Raw genomic sequence first — 21,426 nt, forward strand, 5'->3', positions numbered from 1 at the left:
TGGGAAGATCCCCTGGAGAAGGAAAAGGCTACCCAATCCAGTATTCTGGCCTGGAGAATTCCATGGACTGTATAGTCCATGGGGTCGCAAAGAGTTGGACACGACTGAGCAACTTTCACTTTCACTTTCAATTATGAATAAGAAAGTATAGAATTAAATTATTCATAGCTACCAATATTTCTCCAACAGAATTTCAAGACATGGTGAAACGTTCCTTTATATTTCAAAACCATGCTGCTTTCTCCTAATGTGTTAATTTTTCTCTAAAAGAAATAAAGACCTTGTAAGGTGGCATGTTCTGGCATAAACTGATAGTATTAATAGGAAGGAAATTTGATTTCGATATTATACTAAAGATGACTTTTTTCTGTTTGCTGCTGAGGTATAATTGACATACAGTGTTATATTGATTTAAGGTGTACAACATGATTTGATATTTATACACATTGTGAAATGACGACTACAATAAGTTTAGTTACCACCTGTCATCATAAATAGTTATATTTTTTCTTTTTTTTCTTTCTTATGATGAGAACTTTTAACATCTACTCTCTTGGAGACTCTCAAATATGAAAAATAATATTAACTATAGTCACCATGTGATACATTACATTCCCAGGATTTATTTACTTTATAAATAGAAGTTTGGATCTTTTGACCCCCTCATCCATTTCACCCATGCCCCAATCCCCTCCCATCTGGCCAACACCAATCTGTTCTCTGTCACTATAAGCTTGGGTTTCTGTTTGTTTGGCTGGTTTTTGTTTGTTTGGGGGTTTCTTGACCTCACATACAAGTGATACACAGATTTTATGCTTCTCTGACTTACTTAGCATAAAGTCCTCAAAATCCACATTATTGCAAATGGCAATATTTCCTTCTTTTTTATGGCCGAATAGTTTTACACATATAGACATGTTAAAGACATGGTTACATAAAAGCATTTGAATTTTATCCTGAGTACAATAGACAGTCATGAAAGATTTTAAGCAATAAGAAATGTGATCAGATGATTTGCATTATACCTTTGGTGGCATTGCAGATCATGGACTAAAGAGAGGTTAGAAAGCTGCTATACAAGTCCAGCAAACCTACTGATGACCTGCTCTAGGACAGAAGTTCTGGGGCTGAAAATGTTGCAAGATTTTATAACCATCCATTTAATAACAAGTAAAGGAAAACCAGAGGGCATTGACTAATACTTTTTCTTACCATTTATCCTATGGGAAAATTTCCAGTATGGACAAGGAGCGAAGCCCAACGTCAGGGTCAAAACTCTGGACTGGCAAAACAAACAGCATAGTAATACACATAGGTCATGAGGGTTCACAGGGCAGAAGTGACATAGGGTGATGATGTGAAGAGGAAATGACTAACCATTGAGAAGACACATACAAACCGGTCTCAGGATGTGGACACATGGATGGCGTCATTTGATCTTCGCTCAAAAAGGAAAAAGCTAAAGCATACTTATTTCTTTGAGAAGGCAGATAAGGAGATGTCAGATTACATGTATTAGAAGTGAATTCTGAATTAGAGAGAAATGAAGCTCAATTAATTAAAAAGTTTTAGTGAGACCTTATTCTCAAGAATACTCTCCATTTCAGAGATCTAGCTGTACTTTGCCATTCCCTGAAATGACAATACCATTATCTCTCCACTATTCATGTCTTTCTGCATGACATTACAAGAACTAAGTAGTCTTTCTCAAATGCCAAAATTTACCCAGATAAATTGTTACTAATCATTCCAAATTTAGCTCTTTTTAGCCTCTGAAAAGACACATGCACCCCAATGTTTATAGCAGCATTACTTACAATTGCCAAGATATGGAAGCAACCTCAGTGTTCATCAACAAATGAAAGGATAAAGATGTGGCATACATACACAATGGAATACTGCTGCTGCTGCTGCTAAGTCGCTTCAGTCGTGTCTGACTCTGTGCGACCCCATAGACAGCAGCCCACCAGGCTCCCCTGTCCCTGGGATTCTCCAGGCAAGAACACTGGAGTGGGTTGCCATTTCCTTCTCCAAAGCATGAAAGTGAAAAGTGAAAGGGAAGTCGTTCAGTCATGTCTGACTCTTAGCGACCCCATGGACTGCAGCCCACCAGGCTCCTCAGTCCATGGGATTTTCCAGGCAAGAGTACTGGAGTGGGGTGCCATTGCCTTCTGCAACTGCTCAGCCATAAAAAGAATGAAATCATGCCATTCATAGCAACATGGGTGGACATAAAGATTACCATGCTAAGTAAAGTAATTCAGAAAGACAAACATCATCTATCATTTACATGTGGAATCTAAAATATGACACAAATGACCTTAAGAAACAGAAACAGCTTCACAGACATAGAAAACAAACTTACAATTACCAAAGGAGAAAGGGGGTTGGGAGGAATAAATTGTATTAGCAGATACAAGTTGCTATATATAAAATATACGAACAACAAAGCCCTACTGTATAACAAAGGGAACTATACTCAACGTTCTGTAATAAACCATAATGGAAAAGTTATGAAAAAGAATATATATATGTGTATAAGTATAAATGAATCACTATACTGTACACCAGAAACTAACCCATTATAAATCTATTGTATTTTAATAAAAAAGTAAATAAATGAGTACTTCTAATAGAGTTAAAAAGTATACAGACTGCTATGGGTCTGTATGAATGGGAGTCCAGGGAGCTGAAAAAATGAAAGTATTATAGATGATATATGTAAATCTTCTTTCTCAAAGACTGGCATAGATTAGGTATTTTTTTAATATTAATAGTAACTATAATTAGTCATTTTTTAAATTATGAAGTATTTTCCCCATTTTTATAGGGATACAGTAGAGTTCAAAGACATATGGCAGATGTATGTTGATGTATGGCAAAACCAGTACAATACTGTAAAGTAAAAACATAAATAAATAAATAAAAGGAAAAAAAAAAGATTTAAAGATTAAAAAAAAAGACATAAATTAATTCCCAAAGTTGGGTCAGGCTAGGATCCAAAGCCATGTCACTTGATTCCACACAGTGCTCTTTCCACAACTACAAATATAACTCCTGAAGCCAAAGGAGAATATTGTTAACTAAAATACTACAAACATTCTTCAAATATAAACACAAAGAACAATCTTACAGCACTACATTTCCTAAGCCAAAGAACTTGGACGAGAATGATCAAAAATACTATTGTTGTTGTTTTTATTCAGTCACCAAGCTGTGTCTGACTCTGCAACCCCATGGACTGCAGCATACCATATACACAGCAAAGCATGAACTACCCAGAGTATCTCTATCATCCACCTTAGTTTCTATAAAACATTTGTTTATATGTTATACTGTTTAGTATATAGTATGTGTATATATGACTGTGGGTGGCTGCAACCAGCACACATCGGAAAACTCAGCAGTGGCCACAGGACTGGAAAAGGTCAGTTTTCATTCCAATCCGAAAGAAAGGCAATGCCAAAGAATGCTCAAACTACCACACAATTGCACTCAGCTCACATGCTAGTAAAGTAATGCTTAAAATTCTCCAAGCCAGGCTTCAGCAATATGTGAACCGTGAACTTCCAGATGTTAAAGCTGGTTTTAGAAAAGGCAGAAGAACCAGAGATCAAATTGCCAACATCCGCTGGATCATGGAAAAAGCAAGAGAGTTCCAGAAAAACATCTATTTCTGCTTTATTGACTATGCCAAAGCCTTTGACTGTGTGGATCACAATAAACTGTGGAAAATCCTGAAAGAGATGGGAACACCAGACCACCTGACCTGCCTCTTGAGAAACCTGTATGCAGGTCAGGAAGCAACAGTTAGAACTGGACATGGAACAACAGACTGGTTCCAAATAGGAAAAGGAGTACGTCAAGGCTGTATATCTTCACCCTGCTTATTTAACTTCTATGCAGAGTACATCATGAGAAACGCTGGGCTGGAGGAAGCACAAGCTGGAATCAAGATTGCCGGGAGAAATATTAATAACCTCAGAAATGCAGATGACACCACCCTTATGGCAGAAAGTGAAGAGGAATTGAAAAACCTCTTGATGAAAGTGAAAGAGGAGAGTGCGAAAGTTGGCTTAAAGCTCAACATTCAGAAAACGAAGATCATGGCATCCGGTCCCATCACTGCATGGGAAATAGATGGGGAAACAGTGGAAACAGTGTCAGACTTTATTTTTGGGGGCTCCAAAATCAGTGCGGAAGGTGACTGCAGCCATGAAATTAAAAGACGCTTACTCCTTAGAAGGAAAGTTATGACCAACCTAGACAGCATATTGAAAAGCAGAGACATTACTTTGCCAACAAAGGTCCGTCTAGTCAAGGCTATGGTTTTTCCTATGGTCATGTATGGATGTGAGAGTTGGACTGTGAAGAAGGCTGAGCGCTGAAGAATTGATGCTTTTGAACTGTGGTATTGGAGAAGACTCTTGAGAGTCCCTTGGACTGCAAGGAGATCCAACCAGTCCATTCTGAAGGAGATCAGCCCTGGGATTTCTTTGGAAGGAATGGTGCTAAAGCTGAAACTCCAGTACTTTGGCCACCTCATGCGAAGAGTTGACTCATTGGAAAAGACTCTGATGTTGGAAGGGATTGGGAGCAGGAGGAGAAGGGGACGACAGAGGATGAGATGGCCGGATGGCATCACTGACTCAATGGACGTGAGTCTGAGTGAACTCCGGGAGTTGGTGATGGACAGGGAGGCCTGGAGTGCTGCGATTCATGGGGTCGCAAAGAGTCGGACATGACTGAGCGACTGAACTGAACTGAACTGATGTGTATATATATATATTATATATATGGTATATATCATACTGTGATATATATTACACTGAAGTATAATTATCAGTTTGAGCATTTGTCTCATGTGCTACAGTGTAAGAGTTATCCATTCCTGTATCTTGTATAATTAACACTGGTTGGGCAATTGTCATGTGCTAGTGTTATATTGCTTTACATGTGCAACCTCATTTCATCTTTCCTAAAATCCCATAAGGTAGGCACTATTATCATCCCCATATTATGTATGAAGAAACCAAAATACAGAAACGTTAAACAACTTGTACAATGTTGAACATCTGGTAAGTGGTGAAGTTAGAAACTGACTCTAGGCCATTTTACCCCCAAACTTGCCAAATTAGCCACTGTGTTACACTTACTAATATAGGTATTCAAAAATTAGGAATAATTTTGATACAGTAAGAAGCAGCACTATGTACTCCAACTCCCCATAAGGATATTATAATCATTCATCATCAAAGTACTTTATGGTGTTACAAATAAACAACAGTAAAAATGATGTCCTTGGTGATAACCCTGAGTCATCAGGCAAACTATATTACATTCAGACCCTCATATTTTCTCAAATATATTATTCTAAAAACTCCCTAAGTGATCTCCCTATGTAGGTCTAGTCTCCATCCAGGTGCTTTCCACAATGCTGCACCTGAATAAGGACTTTGTGTGTGTCTGTGTGGAGTCACTGCATGTAGTGTATCCAAATAAGAATAATTAGGAATGAACCATAAAGAAAGCAGAGTGCCACAGAATTGATGCTTTCAAACTGTGGTATTGGAGAAGACTCTTGAGAGTGCCTTGGACTGCAAGGGGATCAAATCAGTCAATCCTAAAGGCAATCAACCCTGAACACTGGGCATAAAGTTTCAGTTAAGCAGGATGAATAAGCTCTAGAGATCCGCTATTCAAGACTGTATCTAAAGTCAACGATATTGTATTGTACACTTAAAAACTTGTTAAGAGAGTAGATCTCATGTTAGGTATTCTTGCAAAATAAATTAAATTTAAAAAAAGAAATCCAGTGATGCTAGAGACAACCATGATAGACAAGACACTGCAGAATCTATGACAAACAGATTTTGGAGTTCTAAAGCAAGAGATTAGCTCTGCAGTAAAAAGCAGCTTCGGAAAACTCTTGATCGCTAGTAAATACTGAGCTTCTGATCATGAGACATCAAGTAATTGTGTAATTTGAATGATAGGTAGACTCCTATGACACTTAGCTCTGTTATAGCCATTCTCTCAGCTAACACTCATGGCCTTATGGGAGATTCCCTAGGGAAGACAAAACTCAAGACTGATTAACAGATAGACTGGCTTGATATGTTGGCATAAGCTAAAAAAACACTTGTTTCTGCTATATAATACCACTCAGTTTTCTTTAAAGTATGTGGTGATAGGAAAATCTCCCAGTGAATAGTTTAGAGCAGTACATTTACTAATCTCCTTTGTATGGAGGCAGAAGTAGTATGAGGTGAGGATATACATGGACTCTTGCTGCTAACTTGCTTCAGTCGTGTCCAACTCTGCGTGACCCTATGGACTTCAGGCTACTCTGTCCATGGGATTTCCCAAGCAAGAATTCTGGAGTGGGTTGCCATTTCCTTCTTCAGGAAGGAAATCTTTGCTCCTTCTCCAGGAAGGAAATCTCCAGGAAGGAATCTTGGACTCTTGGGTAATGGCAAATGTCTTGGTGGATTGGTTGGTAAGAGGACTGTAAAGAACAAGACTGAAAGACTACAGGCATAGAGGTCTGGGACAGAGACATAGGAATGGAAGTATGGGAATGGGTACAAAGCATTCAAATGTTTGGTTATGAAGTCATAACCAAAAACAAAAAAAAATATGTTGAAGATCTTCCATGCTTGTCAGAAAATACCTAACACAGAGAAGGCACTAAATAAGCAGGTGGATGGAATAATTCACCCACTGGACATAAACCAACTTTCCATAACAGGACCAAGAATAAATTAGACATGGTGATAGAGATAAGGAAGTTGTGCATGAGTGTGTGTGTGTGTGTGTGTGTATGTGTGTTAGTCACTCAGTTGTATCCGACTCTCTGCGACCCCACAAACTGCAGCCCTCCAGGCTTCTCCATCCATGGAATTCTCCAGGCAAGAACACTGCAGTGGATTGCCATTCCCTTCTCCCAAAGTACAGCTAATCCAATACTAAAAAGAATTCTAGGATTAAAGGGTTAATTGGTACCAAATAATTTTTTCTAAATGAATTATCTAATCAGTCCAAAATCCCCACGAAGTTTCTACAAATCACAGTAGAGACAGGATCTCAGAAAACCTCTTGTTATTAGTAAGAGGAAGACTTAAGCAGAGCATTTCCCCATTCTCTTTATTTATCTGGGTTTGTTTTTTTTTTTTTTTTTTTTTTTTAGTTCTTTTCTTGTATAATTTTTGTGACTCTTAAAGTTCCATATATGTCCTTGGCTTCATTCCCCAGGGACTTAGTTAATATGGATTTGTTTTTTCAAAATCATTTTGTTTTAACTTTTTGAAATGCACAGCAATGAAGTAATTATGGAGTTATATTAGACTGATTAAGATTATCTACTTTAATGATATGATTGGCAGAAAGAAAATATTTGCTCATCAATCATCCTATTTAAAAATATATAAAATACCTATAATTCAGGCAAAAAAATAAATTTCACATATGTTAATTATATTTGTGCGAGGAGTAATGCAATTTTTACCCTACATGTGTATAAGTGGGCTCCCTCTAACCAAGGTTAATCTACCCACAAACATTATCACACCTGTTAACGGACACATACTTTGCTAGCTTTACTTCTTTACCAGTATTACTCTCCCTACTCCCTCACTTGTTCTTCCTGAGATTCCCCATTTAAATATACAACTCTTACCTAAGTCCTTATCTCATTATAACTCTGGAGGGAATTTAAGGCTCCTTTATTCCAAAGATTTCTAAGTATTGGAAATAATACTAGTAAACATACCAAGAAAAGTTCTGGTACATTTCAGCACCCTTGAAATAGTGATATTTTATATGTGCCAGAATTACCACCTGAAATTCATTACTAGATATTGTGCTAAACCTATTTTGTATGCTATCTCTAATTTGCATAATAATTCTACAATTATATATTTATTTCCCCAATTTTAAGTAAACTTTAAGTGATATCATCAGTATGGCATAACCAGTACATGCTAAAGTTAATATATGAATTCAAGTCTAACTGAAACCAAAACCTGTGTTTTGGGGTATTATCCTATGTTACCTCTTGTTTAAAAAAAAGTAGCATTCCCACCAGATTCATCCCATGTGGTCACAAATGGCAAGATGTCCTTTATGTATATGTGTGTGTGTGTGTGTGTGTGTGTGTGTGTGTGTGTGTATGTATACACACTGAGTCCAAAAGTATAGATATTTTCTGTATCCATTTATCCACCAAAGTACATTTAGGTTGTTTTTACATCTTGGCTATTGTGAATAATGCCACAGGGAAGCTGATTTTATAGACACAAAAAAAGAATGGGGGTTGGCTGGGGCTAAGGGAAGAGGAAATAGAGTGATATAGGTCAAAGGGTTGGAGAAGGCAATGGCAACCCACTCCAGTGTTCTTCCCTGGAAAATCCCAGGGACGGGGGAGCCTGATGGGCTGCTGTCTATGGTGTCACACAGAGTCAGACACGACTGAAGCAACTTAGCAGCAGCAGCAGCAAGTCAAAGGGTACAAAATTTCAATTATAAGTTCTAAGGATCTAATGTACAGCACAGTGACTAAAGAATATGGTATTATATACCTGAAAACTAAACAGAAGAGCCTGGCATGCCTCAGTCCCTGGGGCTGCAGAGTTGAATATGACTTAGCAACTCAACAACAACAAACACTTGACAACTGCTAACATCTTTTTTTAATTAATTTATTTATTTTAATTGGAGGATATTACTTTACAATATTGTGATGGTTTCTGCCATACATCAACATGAATCGGCCACAGGTATACCTGTGTCCTGTACATCCTGAACCCCCTCCCATCGCCTTTGCTACCCTATCCCTCTGGTTTGTCCCAGAGCACCGGCTATGGGTGCCCTGCTTCATGCATTGAACTCACACTGGTCATTTATTTCACATATGGTAATGTACATGTTTCAATGCTATTCTCTCAAATCATCCCACCCTCTCCTTCTCCCACTGAATCCAAAAGTCCGTTCTTTGTGTCTCTGTCTCTCCTTTGCTGCTCTGCATGAGGATTGCTGGTAGCATCTTTCTAAATTCCATATATATGTGCTAATATACAGTATTTGTCTTTCTCTTTCTGACTTACTTCACTCTGTAGAATAGGCTCCAGGTTCATCCACCTTATTAGAACTGACTCAAATGTGTTCCTTTTTATAGCAGAGTAATATTCCATTGTGTATATGTACCACAACTTCCTTATCCATTCATCTGCCGATGGACATCTAGCTTGCTTCCATGTCCTAGCTATTGTAAACAATGTTGCTATGAACACTGGGGTACATATGTCTCTTTCATTTCTGGTTTCCTCATGGTAAATGCCCAGCAATGGGATTGCTGGGTCATATGACAGTTCTATTCCCAGTTTTTTAAGGAATCTCCACACTGTTTTCTATAGTGGCTGTACCAGTGTGCATTCCCACCAGGGTATAAAAGGGTTCCCTTTTCTCCATACCCTCTCCAGCATTTACAGTTTGTAGACTTTTTTCTTATCTCTTGTAATATTCTTTATTTTAAGGTCTATTTTTTCTGATATGAGGATTATTACTCCAGCTTTCTTTTTATTTCCATTTGCATGAAATATATTTTTTCCATCCTCTCACTTTCAGTCTTTAGAGCTAAAGTGGGTCTTTTGTAGACAGCATATATATGGGTCTTGTTTTTATATCCATTCAGCCAGTCTGTGTCTTTTGATTGGAGCATTTAATCCATTTACATTTAAAGTAATTATTGATATATATGTTCCTATTGCCATTTTCTTAATTGTGGTTTGTTTTTGTAGGTCTTTTTCTTCTCTTTTATTTCCTGTCTATATAAGTCCCTTTAACATTTGTTGTAAAGCTGGTCTTATGGTACTAAATTCTCCTAGCTTTCACTTGTCTGTAAAGCTTTTGATTTCTCTGTCAATTTTGAATGAGATCCTTGCTGGGTACAGTAATCTTGACTGTAGATTTTTTCCTTCAGTACTTTATATATATATCCTGTGATTCCTTTCTGATAGCTCAGTCAGTAAAGAATTTACCTGTAATGCAGGAGACCCCAGTTTGATCCCTAGGTCGGGAAGATCTGCTGGAAAAAGGATAGGCTACCCACTCCAGTATTCTCGGGCTTCACTTGTGGTTCAGCTGGTAAAGAATCTGCCTGCAATGTGGGAGACCTGGGTTCAATCCTTGGGTTGGGACGATCCCCTGGAGAAGAGAAAGGCTACCCACTCCAGTATTCTTGCCTGGAGAATTCCATGGACTGTGTAGTTCATGGGGTTGCAAAGAGTGGGACACAACTGAGCAACTTTCACTTCACATTCCTTTCTGGCCTGAAGAGTTTTCACTGAAAGATCAGCAATTAAACATATGGGGTTTCCCTTGTATATTACTTGTTGCTTTTCCCTTGCTGCTTTTAATATTCTTTCTTTGTATTTAATCTTTGTTAGTTTGATTAGTCTTAGTGTGTTTCTCCTTGGGTTTATCCTGGATGGAATTCTCTGTGCTTCTTGGACTTGACTATTTCCTTTCCCATGTTGGGGAAAGTTTGGACTATAATCTCTTCAAAAATTTTCGCATACCGTTTCCTTTTCTCTTCTTCTTCTAGGACCCCTATAATTCGAATGTTTGTGTGTTTAATGCTGTCCCAGAGGTCTCAGACTATCGTAAGCTCTTTTCATTCTTTTTACTTTATAACTTTACTTTATAACTCTTCAGGAGTTATTTCTACCATTCTATCTTCCAGCTCACTTATCCATTCTTCTGACTCAAATATTCTGATATTGATTCCTTCTAGAGTCTTTTTAATTTCAGTAAATGTGTTGTTTGTCTCTGTTTGTTTATTCTTTATATCTTCTAGATTTTTGTTAAGTGTGTTAATTGATTCTTCCATTTTCTCCATTCTATTTTCGAGGTTTTGGATCCTCTTTACTATCATTACTCTGAATTCTTTTTCAGGTAGTTTGCCTATTTCCTCTTCATTTATTTGGACTGTGTGTTTCCAGGTTGTTCCTTCATTTGCACAGTATTTCTCTGCCTTTGCCTTTTTTTTTAACTTATTGTGTTTGAAGTCTTCTTTCCCCAGACCTCGAGGTTGAATTCTTTCTTCCTTTTGGCTTTGTCCCTCTGTGGGTAAGGTTGGTCCTGTGGTTTGTGTAAGCTTCGTGTAGGGTGTTACCTGTGCTTGTGTTCAGGTTGGAGGAGGCAATTTTTTTTCTCCCCTCTGATGGGCAGGACTGTGTGAGGTGGTAATCCTGTCTGCTGATTGTTTGGTTTGTATTTTTGTCTTGTTGGTTGTTTGGATAAGGCCTCCTGCACAGGATGCTGCTGGAAGTTTAGTGATTCCAGGTCTGGTATACAGGTGGTTGCCTTTGTGGGAGTTCTCACTAATTAATACTCCCTAGGAGTTCTCTGGTAGTCTAGGGTCTTTGAGTCAGCACTCCCACTCCAAAGGCTCAGGGCTTGATCTCTGGCCAGAGAATGGAGATTCCACAGGTGGTTTGTTATGGCATTAAAGGGGATTAAAACAAACACTCAAAAACAAGAAAGAAAAGAGGCACCCCAGACAAATGGCAATTACAAAATCAGGCAAATAATAACTAAAATAATGGAATATACACACATATACATCTATAAACAAAATCAAAACAGTCCAATAAAGAAATGAAGTACAATAGACTGACCCAGCAAGCAAAGGAAACCAAAAATGGTATCAACCACTTAAAAACAATACTAACTACAGCACAAACTGGAAAACAAAACTAAAGCAAGGTGCCAACTGGGGAATAAAGCAACAAAAACAAAACAAACAATATTGTTTGTAGACTTTTTGACGAGAGCCATTCTGACGTGTGAGATGATATCTCATGATTTTGATTTGCATTTCTCTAATAATGAGTGAAGCTGGGTATCTTTTCACGTGTTTATTAGTCATCTGTATGTCTTCTTTGGAAAAATGTCTGTTTAGGTCTTTTGCCCACTTTTTGATTGGGTTGTTCGTTTTTCTAGTATTGAGCTGCAAGAACTGCTTGTATATTTTGGAGATTAATTCTTTGTCAGTTGTTTCATTTGCTATTATTTTCTCCCATTCCGAGGGCTGTCATCACCTTGCTTAAAGTTTCCTTTGTTGTGCAAACATTTAAGTTTAATTAGGTCCCATTTGTTTATTTTTGCTTTTATTTCCATTATTGTGGGAGGTGGGTCATAGAGGATCTCGGCTGTGATTTATGTCAGAGAGTGTTCTGCGTATGTTTTCCTCTAAGAGTTTTATAGCTTCTGGTCTTACATTTAGGTGTTTAATCCATTTTGAGTTTATTTTGGCTTATGATATTAGAAAGTGTTCTAGTTTCATTCTTTTACACATAGTTAATCAGTTTTCCCAGCACCACTTGTTGAAGAGACTATCTTTTCTCCACTGTATATCTGCTAACATCTTAAGCATACTTACTGCAGGGAGGGAAAAGGAGATGCTTATGTTGACTATGTAAGGTAATGGATGTGTTAATTATCATGATCTTGCTAATTATTCTACAATATACATGTATATCAAATCATCACATCATCACACCGTACACTTTAAATATACACAATTATATTTGTCAATTATTACTCAATAAAGTTTAAAAAAACAAAAAAGCGTATCAGTCAACTGCATATCTAAAAAGAAAAGGTTTAACTGAGGCATTAAGCTAAAAACCCTGATTTCTAATGCAGTTATAGCATATTTTCATGCTGCACCAAGAATAAAGAGTATTTTATTTTATTTTAAAAGGAAATAAAATTAATTAATACTTCATTAATCTTGAAAGATTATATAAATATATGTAGAAAAATCAACTGGGGGAATTAAAAATAAAATGTTTTAAGTTTTTATTTCCACTGTTTCAAGTGATAGATTTTCAAGTGATAAACAACTGACCCATATCTTTATTTCACTGACTCTTTTCCATGCCACAATAATTTAATGCTACATACTAAATCTCTCAGGCTAACCAATTAACCTGAAGTGTGAATTATAGTGCACTTTTCATAATCAATACATGTATATGCATATCAATAATAAAATAAAACTCAAATTTCATATGATGGTAACCAAACATAGTATTTATTTGGATGGCTTATTTTAAAACAGTAAACTTTTCTTTTTTATTTATCATAACACCTTTTCCTATATATCTTTTCACCTAATGATAAATTTTCAACAATATGTCTATTATCCATATGCCATAAGTTGACCTATAATAAGGTAATACATATATGTAATACATATATAAAAATATGGCCTTTGGAGTCAGGAAATTCTCAGTTTCAAATTTGACTACACCACTTGTTAGCCGTGTAATTCAAAGTAAATAACTTTACACTTTTGAGTATCAGCTTCCTCACTTACAAGTAGAGATATAATATCTCAGAAGGCTTGTGTGTGTTAAATGAGATAAATTACATAAATCCATCATTTCTTACAGGGTATGGTTAAACAATAAGTAAAAAAAATATTATTATTGTTTTTTTCCCTTAATGTTCTTGTTGCTATTGTTAAAATTTTTTAAATGTAAAATATTTTTATTAATCTTAAAATCTCACTTTATGAAGACTATTTTATTCTATGTCTTCCCTCCTTTAAAATTCCTTTGGTTCTTCCTCTCTATCTCTTTTCTTCTTCTGGAGCTCTCATAATGAGTACATTGATATGTTCTATGGTATCCCATAAGTCCATTAGGCTTTCTTCACTCTATTTCATTCTTTTTACCTTTATTCCTCTGAGGAAATCATTTCCAATGATGTGTATTCAAATTCTCTGCTCCTTTCTTCTACTTTAGTCTGATGTTGAAGTCTTCTAGGAAATTTTTTCAGTTCAGTTACTGTGTTCTTTAACATCATGCTTTCTATTTGGTACTTTCAGTATTATCCATCTCTTTGTTGAAATTCTCACTTGGTTCATGCAATGGTTTCTTGATTTTGGTAAAAATCTTTATGACAGTTACTTTGAAATATCTGTCAGATAAATCATATATTTCCATTTCATCAGAGTCAGTTTCTGGTAGTACACTAGGTACTGCTGCTGCTGCTGCTAAGTTGCTTCAGTCGTGTCCAACTCTGTGCGACCCCATAGATGGCAGAACAAAAATTAATAAGAAACCGTCACTGACCTCAAGGAATTTTTAGCGATAAGGAAAAAAAGATTATTAAATGACTGTAATGCAATAAAAGCTATCATGGAAAAGGCCTGTAAGTCACAGGAAAGGTGCCTGCGAACATATAGGTAGAGATAGTCAAACCCGCCTAAGAGGTACTGTTTCTCAGAGAAAGAAATACTGGCCTGAGTCTAAATTAACATTTTACCAAGTAAACAAAGAATCTGGGACACAGAGAAAATAGCATCCACAAAAGTATGAAGGCTTGAGAGAAGTTGAACTAGGACAACTAAGTCAGACTAGAGAAGTTGGACTAGAAATTGGATAACTGGTTGGACTAGTTGATGGACTAGATAATAGTGAGCAATTAAATATGGCTTTTTCATCAAACCTATCAGAAAATTAATCTTTCCACAAACTTCTGTTGTTTAAACTACTTCATTCAACAAATACAGAATTAATTTTTGCTTAATTTTGTAAGCACTCTACCTGGTTCAATAAGAGGACATGGATTAACCATACTCAGATTCTACCCAGAAGCAGGTTATAGTCTAGAAGAAAAGAGCAACAGAAACTTTTAAAAATCATAAAAAATGTCAGGTGTCTCTCAAGAGATAAAATTAGGGTGGTGTAGATGTTTTTCCAGGAAAAATAATACTTAAATGGAAGGGCATATGGAAAGAAAACATATCAGGAATTCATAGGAAAGTTCATATTTGACCTATAGACCTTATTTCTCATAAGAAACACAGATTAGTTATCCACCAGCTTAGGAACAGGCAATGTGCATATTACATATTACATATTTTACATATTATAATGTAAATATAATGTGCACCTTACATATTACACAACTCTGAAAGAAAGAAAATGGAAGCCTATCTAAAGGCAATAAACTTCATCCACATGAACTCAGCCCTCCATATCCATGGGTTCCACATCCCCAGATTCAATGAACCAAGGATCAAATTTTGTTTTTTTCAATTCCAAGGTGCCAGAAGGCAAAACTTGAATTTGCCACTTGCTGGTAACTACTTACATAGCATTTACACTGCATAAGATATTATTATAAGTAATCTAGAGACAATAAAGTATACAGGAGGATGTGCATAGGTTACACACAAATATTACATCATTTTATATGAAGGACTTGCACATATGTGGATTTTAGCATCCACACGGGTCCTAGAACCAATCCTACCCAGGCACCAAAGGACAGCTATACAAGATTCAAAGAAAGTACAGTATGTTGTTCCCAATTATGTTGACAGTGTTCAAGTCTGATTGGAAAGACAACATTACAATACTGTGTTATGGATTAAATTACATCTCCCCAAAATTTGTATATTGATGTCTTAACCCTGTGACTCTAATAAGAGACACGGTTTCTATAGAAGGAATCATGTTAAAATCAGGTCATTAGAGTAGGCCCTAGTCCAATATGACTGATATCCTTATAAAAAGGGAATATTTAGAGACAGACATGTACACACAGAGAATGCCTATGAAAATGAAGGCAGAAATCAGGATGGTATTTCTACAGACCAAGGAACACCAAAGATTGCTAGCAAACTACAGGAAGCTAGAGGAGAGACACTAAGCAGAATCTTCTTCACAACCCTTAGAAGGAACCAACCCTGTCAACATCTCAATCTCAGACTTCTGTCCTCCAGAATTCTGAAACATTAAATTTCTGTTTTTTAAGTCAATCAGTTTATGGTTCTTTATAAAGGCAGCCCTAGAATACTAAAACAACATAGAATAAACAGAGGGGAAAATCCTACATAAACAATTTTTCAGTTGTTGGTATAAACAGCCATGGTTCTTAAAGTTCAGAGAACTTTCATAAACTAAAATGTCCCTTCAATCATGCATACCCACACATGTGCAAGTACAACATTCAAAACCCAAAATAATCAACAATTATCTTTTAAACAAAATTATGTTTAATTTCTCATTAATATTTTCAACATATTCTGAATACACACTATATGCTTACATTCCATTCAGAGTGTGAGGCTCAAGAAAGTTAACAAGATTCAGTTACTACTGGATGGAAGTTCACAATCAAGCCCTGAGTTCCCCTATCAGAATTCTCATAGCATTTTCTGTGTATGAAGTATATTACTTTTCCTGTTTTATTCAACTGAATCTATTCTTTAACTTTTTTTTAATAGAGAAGCCTCCTCTCAGAATGACTAAGAATCATATAGTAGATATTCATTATCAATCATTTATCAAGTAGTCAAATTATATTAGTTTTACCTGAAAGAAATAATATCTAGATAAGCATTTGATAAAAATAAAGTCCTCTATAAATGTTCATTAGTACTATCATTATTTTTCTAATCATTTATGACAACAAAAACATTTATTGTGTTTCACTTTAAGTATTTCCAAGTTAATTCATTCAAATCTGATTTTTCACTCACAATTTATTTCATTATGGTAAAAAAAATTAAAAGGGTTGAATCACACTAAATGGTCATATGGAGTAAGATTCTTAAAAAAAAACCTCACCAGGCAATCTCAAAAGAAAAGGTCTTTGATACACTCACCACTTTCAAAGCAAGCATCAAAGATAAGATGTCCTTTCTTGGGCTGTCCACAGTATCCAGTTGGAAGCACCACATATTTGCTCACATTCCCTCCGATGGCATCATCATTTCCCATATCACTGCCTATTGTTCAAAAAATTGGCTCTTGTTAAGCAGAAATCAAAATGCATTTAGTAACACAAGTCCAGCAAAAATTTTATCATTACATTCCCCCTGTAATTCAGTGCTTATCCAGGCACTAAAGAAATTAACAATATATTGTGATGAAGTAGAAAGAGAACAGATTTTTAAATCAGAAAGATATGGACTCAAATCTCATCTCTACTACATATTAATTCTCCATAACACAAGGCAATCAGCTTAATCATTTTAAGCCTCAGTTTCTCTCATCCATAAAAAGGAATGGTAGAATCCATATTTCAAAACTGTGTTATGAGAATTAGGTATGAAAAATATCTCGTATAACCAATGAAATAAGAAAGATGTTCATTAAATTTCATCAATTATGTAAATAAATGGTAACATTTAACTTGTAACAAATAGCTATTTTATTGTGAATAAAGCAACAGTTCTATAATTAGTATTATAAATACATAATATACCAATACCAGAAATAATTTGAGAAACACTGACTTAGTATAAAAGCTATATTTCCTAACAGGAACTTAAATTTTTTTGTTTTAGAAGTTTCACTTCCATTTAGAATGTAGAAAGCTGGAAAGATCATCTTTTCCATCTTAGCATAAAAATCCCAGTAAAGAACAAAAAATAACTTATAAAAACCAGAGGGGTGGTACGGGGAGGGAGGTGGGAGGGGGGTTCAGGATGGGGAACACGTGTATACCCGTGGAGGATTCATGTTAATGTATGGCAAAATCAATACAATACTGTAAAGTAATTAGCCTCCAATTAAAATAAATAAATTTATATATATTTTTAAAATCTATCAGAGAACTGAGTTGTAGGGTAACTGAAATTCTAATATCCAAGAAAAGTCAGGCTCTACCAAAAAGGGATGAGAAGTAAGCACTGACTCCTCCGTATCAGAGCACAGGAGAAAGAAATGGTGGGTCCCATACAAATGACTAAAAAGAAGTTAATTTTTAAAAAATCATTTAAGGTAAGTTTGGGGAACAAGAGAGAGTAGAACCCCTGGGAGTCACAGACACAAAAGGAAGTTCGCAGCACTGGGAGATTCTCCTACACAAGCCTTCATCAAGCGTTTAGGAGAAAGATTAGAAGCAAGGCAGAAGACTAGAAAATGCCTTTCTTTGTGATTCAGACCTGCAAAGGGAGAATGGCCCGACGAATATCATTTTCCCTATAGAAAAAAGGCCCTAAGTCACTCAGATCAGATGAGGTCAGTCACTCAGTCGTGTCCGACTCTTTGAGACCCCATGAATCATAGCACGCCAGGAGGCCTAAGTCACTAGGGAAGAACAACAAACTTTGTAACCCCCGTGCTCAAGTGAGACTCATTGTAAGAGGAGAAGTATTAAAAGGAAAAAAATTCTCTACATTTAAGGGAAGAGCAGCAAACCGTCCTGGGACTAAGACAATATATCAATATTGTTGAAGGGCTCAAACCTTGGAGGAGGAGTAAAAATCATTCACAAAGCATATCAAAGATTCAGGGTAGAATTAAAAGTGGAGAATGAAACTAAACCGAGCTTAACGCCTGACTAAGACAGAAGTCACTCACCGAGAGCCAGACATCCTGGACTGTGAAGTCAAGCGGGCCTTAGGAAGCATTACTAAGAATAAAGCTAGTAGAGGTGATGGAAATCCAGCTGAGCTACTTCAAATCCTAAAAGATGATGCTGTTAAAGTGCTGCATTCAATACACCAGCAAATTTGGAAAACTCACCAGTGGTCACAGGACTGAAAAAGGTCCATTTTCATTCCAATCCCAAATAAAGACAATGTCAAAAAATGTTCAAACTACTGTACAGTTGTACTCATTTCACTATCAACAATATGCTACATACAGAACAACTCTTCTCAGAGTTAAATGATAAGCAGCACCAAACTGAGACACCTGAAAAAGGGGGGAAAACTAGGTGAGCCTAACGATAATACTAGCTTTTAGATTAGTGATACTTTCTGATCTATTGTACAGGGAGAAGAGGGTTCCCAAGTACAACAGGGTGATTTAGTGTGTTGAAAAGACAGAAGTAAGAGTTTGGAGAGGGATGAGGAAAGTCTGAAGGTTAGACTACTGAAGGGGAGACTGCTATGAGAGTCAGAGCATCTAAAATGTATAGCAATCTGTTTAAGACTGTCTGAATGCTAAGCCATATAGAATAAAATTCCATGAGACCAGTCAAAGAATGACCAGGAAGTTGTAATTTCCAAGGTGCACAGTGCTGGGAAACATTCAACATGCAACCATCCACAGTGAAGAATCCATGTTGAAAATTTAGGAGATTAAGTAGAGATTCCAGAAAGGTACTAGCCATGAACAACTGGAAAATGAAATTTGAAACACCATACCACTTACAATACCATCAAAAACACAAAATAACAAGGCTTAAATTTAACAAATTATATATAAGAACTGTATATTGAAAAATAAAAAAATAAAAATTGTTGATACATATTAAGGAAGACCCAATTAAATATCAAGATATACCATGTTCATGGATTAGAGAACTCATTATTATTAAAGTGACAACTTTCCAAAAACTGATCTCTAGATTAAATGCAATACCAATCAAAATCTCAGCAGGACTTATTCCAAGAAATCAACAAACTGACTCTAAAATTTATATGGAAACTCAAAGGGCCTGAAATACTGAATACAATTATGAAAAATAAGAGTTGAAGAACTTACATGAGAATAAGACTTACAGGAAAGTCATATAAATAAGTGGATCAGATTACAGAGTGAAGAAATACATCCATATACATTTGGTCAATTAAGTTTGAACAAAGGTGCAAGGATAATTTAATATAGAAAAACAACTTGTAAAACAAATAGTGCTTGAAGAACTCGACAACTTTTCAGGAAAAAAAAATGAACCTCATATGTATGTGATGGTGGTGGGTTTATATTATATATTTTCCAAACTCACTAAATTTCATAGGTAAAACAGGTACATTTTTGTTATGGGTAAACTTATCTCAAAACAATTATTTTTAAATGTTAAAAAGTGAAAGAGCAAGAATTGATTTTCATATCACAGAATCAATCCATATATATATATATATATATATATGGACAGAGATATTATACAAATACATATTTATATATAGATGTTATAGATGTAAAATTATCCTATGACTAATATCTCTCAAACCCAATTCTCAGTCCCTAGATTAAAATGTTCTTAACCACTTCAGTTTTTAGTTTCTCAGATTTTATTCTACACAATATCTTTATTTTTCTATTATTTTAGTTTATCAACATCAAATGGTATCTATCAAAATTCTTATATGAAAGATAAAGAAATAGTTTATGTACATGATTATCCCCTTCTCTAAAAAGAGAATTTCATTTTATTTTTAAATATACATTATATTATTCTTATTTTAATTATTCATTTGAGGTGGATATCGTTGTGAGCAGTATACCTAGGAGGCATTTTAGAAATTTGTTAAGGCATTTTTGTTTGTTTTCATAAGGATGAAAGAGCACTGATGGCATCTGAGTAGTAGAGACGAGGAATGCTACACGTAGTACAAAGTAGAGAAAAGTCCAGTATGACTTCCAAGTGTCAGATATACTCACATATTCATGCACACAGATATGTTCTTGTTCAATCATTCAGTCGTATCCAACTCTTTGTGACCCCATGGAATATAGCAGGCCAGGCTTCCCTGTCCTTTGTCATATCCCAGAGCTTGCTCAAACGCATGTCCATTGAGTCGATGATGTCATCCAACCATCTCATCCTCTGTCATCCCCTTCTCCTCCTGCCTTCAATCTTTCCCAGCATCAGAGTCTTTTCCAATAAGTAGGTTCTTTGCATCAGGTGGCCAAAGGATTGGAGCTACAACTTCAGCATCAGTCCTTCCAAGGAATATTCAGGACTGATTTCCTTTAGAATTCACCGGTTTGATTTCCATGCAGTCCAAGGGACTCCCAAGAGTCTTCTCCAACACCACAGTTCAAAAGCGTCAATTATTCAATGTCCAGCCTTCTTTATGGTCCAACTCTCACATCCATACATGCTGTTGCTGCTGCTAAGTTGCTTCAGTCGTGTCCAACTCTGTGTGACCCCATACACGGCAGCCTACCAGGTTCCCCCATCCATGGGATTTTCCAGGCAAGAGTACTGGAGTGGGGTGCCATTGTCTTCACCACATCCATACATGACTATTGGAAAAACCACAGCTTAGACTATACAGATCTTTGTCATCAAAGTAATGTCTCTGCTTTTTAACATGCTGTCTAGGTTTGTCATAGTTTTTGTTTCAAGGACCAAGTGTCTTTTAATTTCATGGCTGCAGTCACCATCTGCAGTGATTTTGGAGCCCAAGAAAATAAAGTTGGTCTCTAATTCCATTGTTTCCCCATCGATTTGCCATGAAGTGATGGGACCAGATGCCATGATCTTCGTTTTTTGAATGTTGACTTTTAAGGCAGCATTTTCACTCTTCTCATGTACCTTCCTCAAGAGGCTCTTTAGTTCCCCTTCACTTTCTACCATAACGGTAGTGTCAACTGCATATCTGAGGTTATTGATATTTCTCCCAGCAATCTTGATTCTAGCTTGTGCTTCATCCAGCCCAGCATT

General features: G+C 36.2%; 1 protein-coding gene across 8 annotated transcripts in view; it reads right to left on the bottom strand.

Moving 5' to 3' along the window:
• The window catches only part of LOC147375312 (BEN domain-containing protein 5), a 1,469,512-nt gene that overhangs the window by 1,364,583 nt on the left and 83,503 nt on the right, over positions 1-21,426 (bottom strand). For all 8 annotated transcript variants that reach the window (XM_086387400.1, XM_086387368.1, XM_086387358.1 and 5 more), the window contains exon 2: positions 16,688-16,810. In XM_086387400.1, the coding sequence (XP_086243526.1) occupies positions 16,688-16,810 (123 nt within the window). The remainder of the gene's footprint in view (positions 1-16,687; positions 16,811-21,426) is intronic.

Source organism: Bos grunniens, chromosome 3 (assembly GCF_055505025.1).
Source record: "Bos grunniens cultivar Pamir isolate PY7600 chromosome 3, Bosgru_T2T1.0, whole genome shotgun sequence".
NCBI classification, from domain to species: domain Eukaryota; kingdom Metazoa; phylum Chordata; class Mammalia; order Artiodactyla; family Bovidae; genus Bos; species Bos grunniens.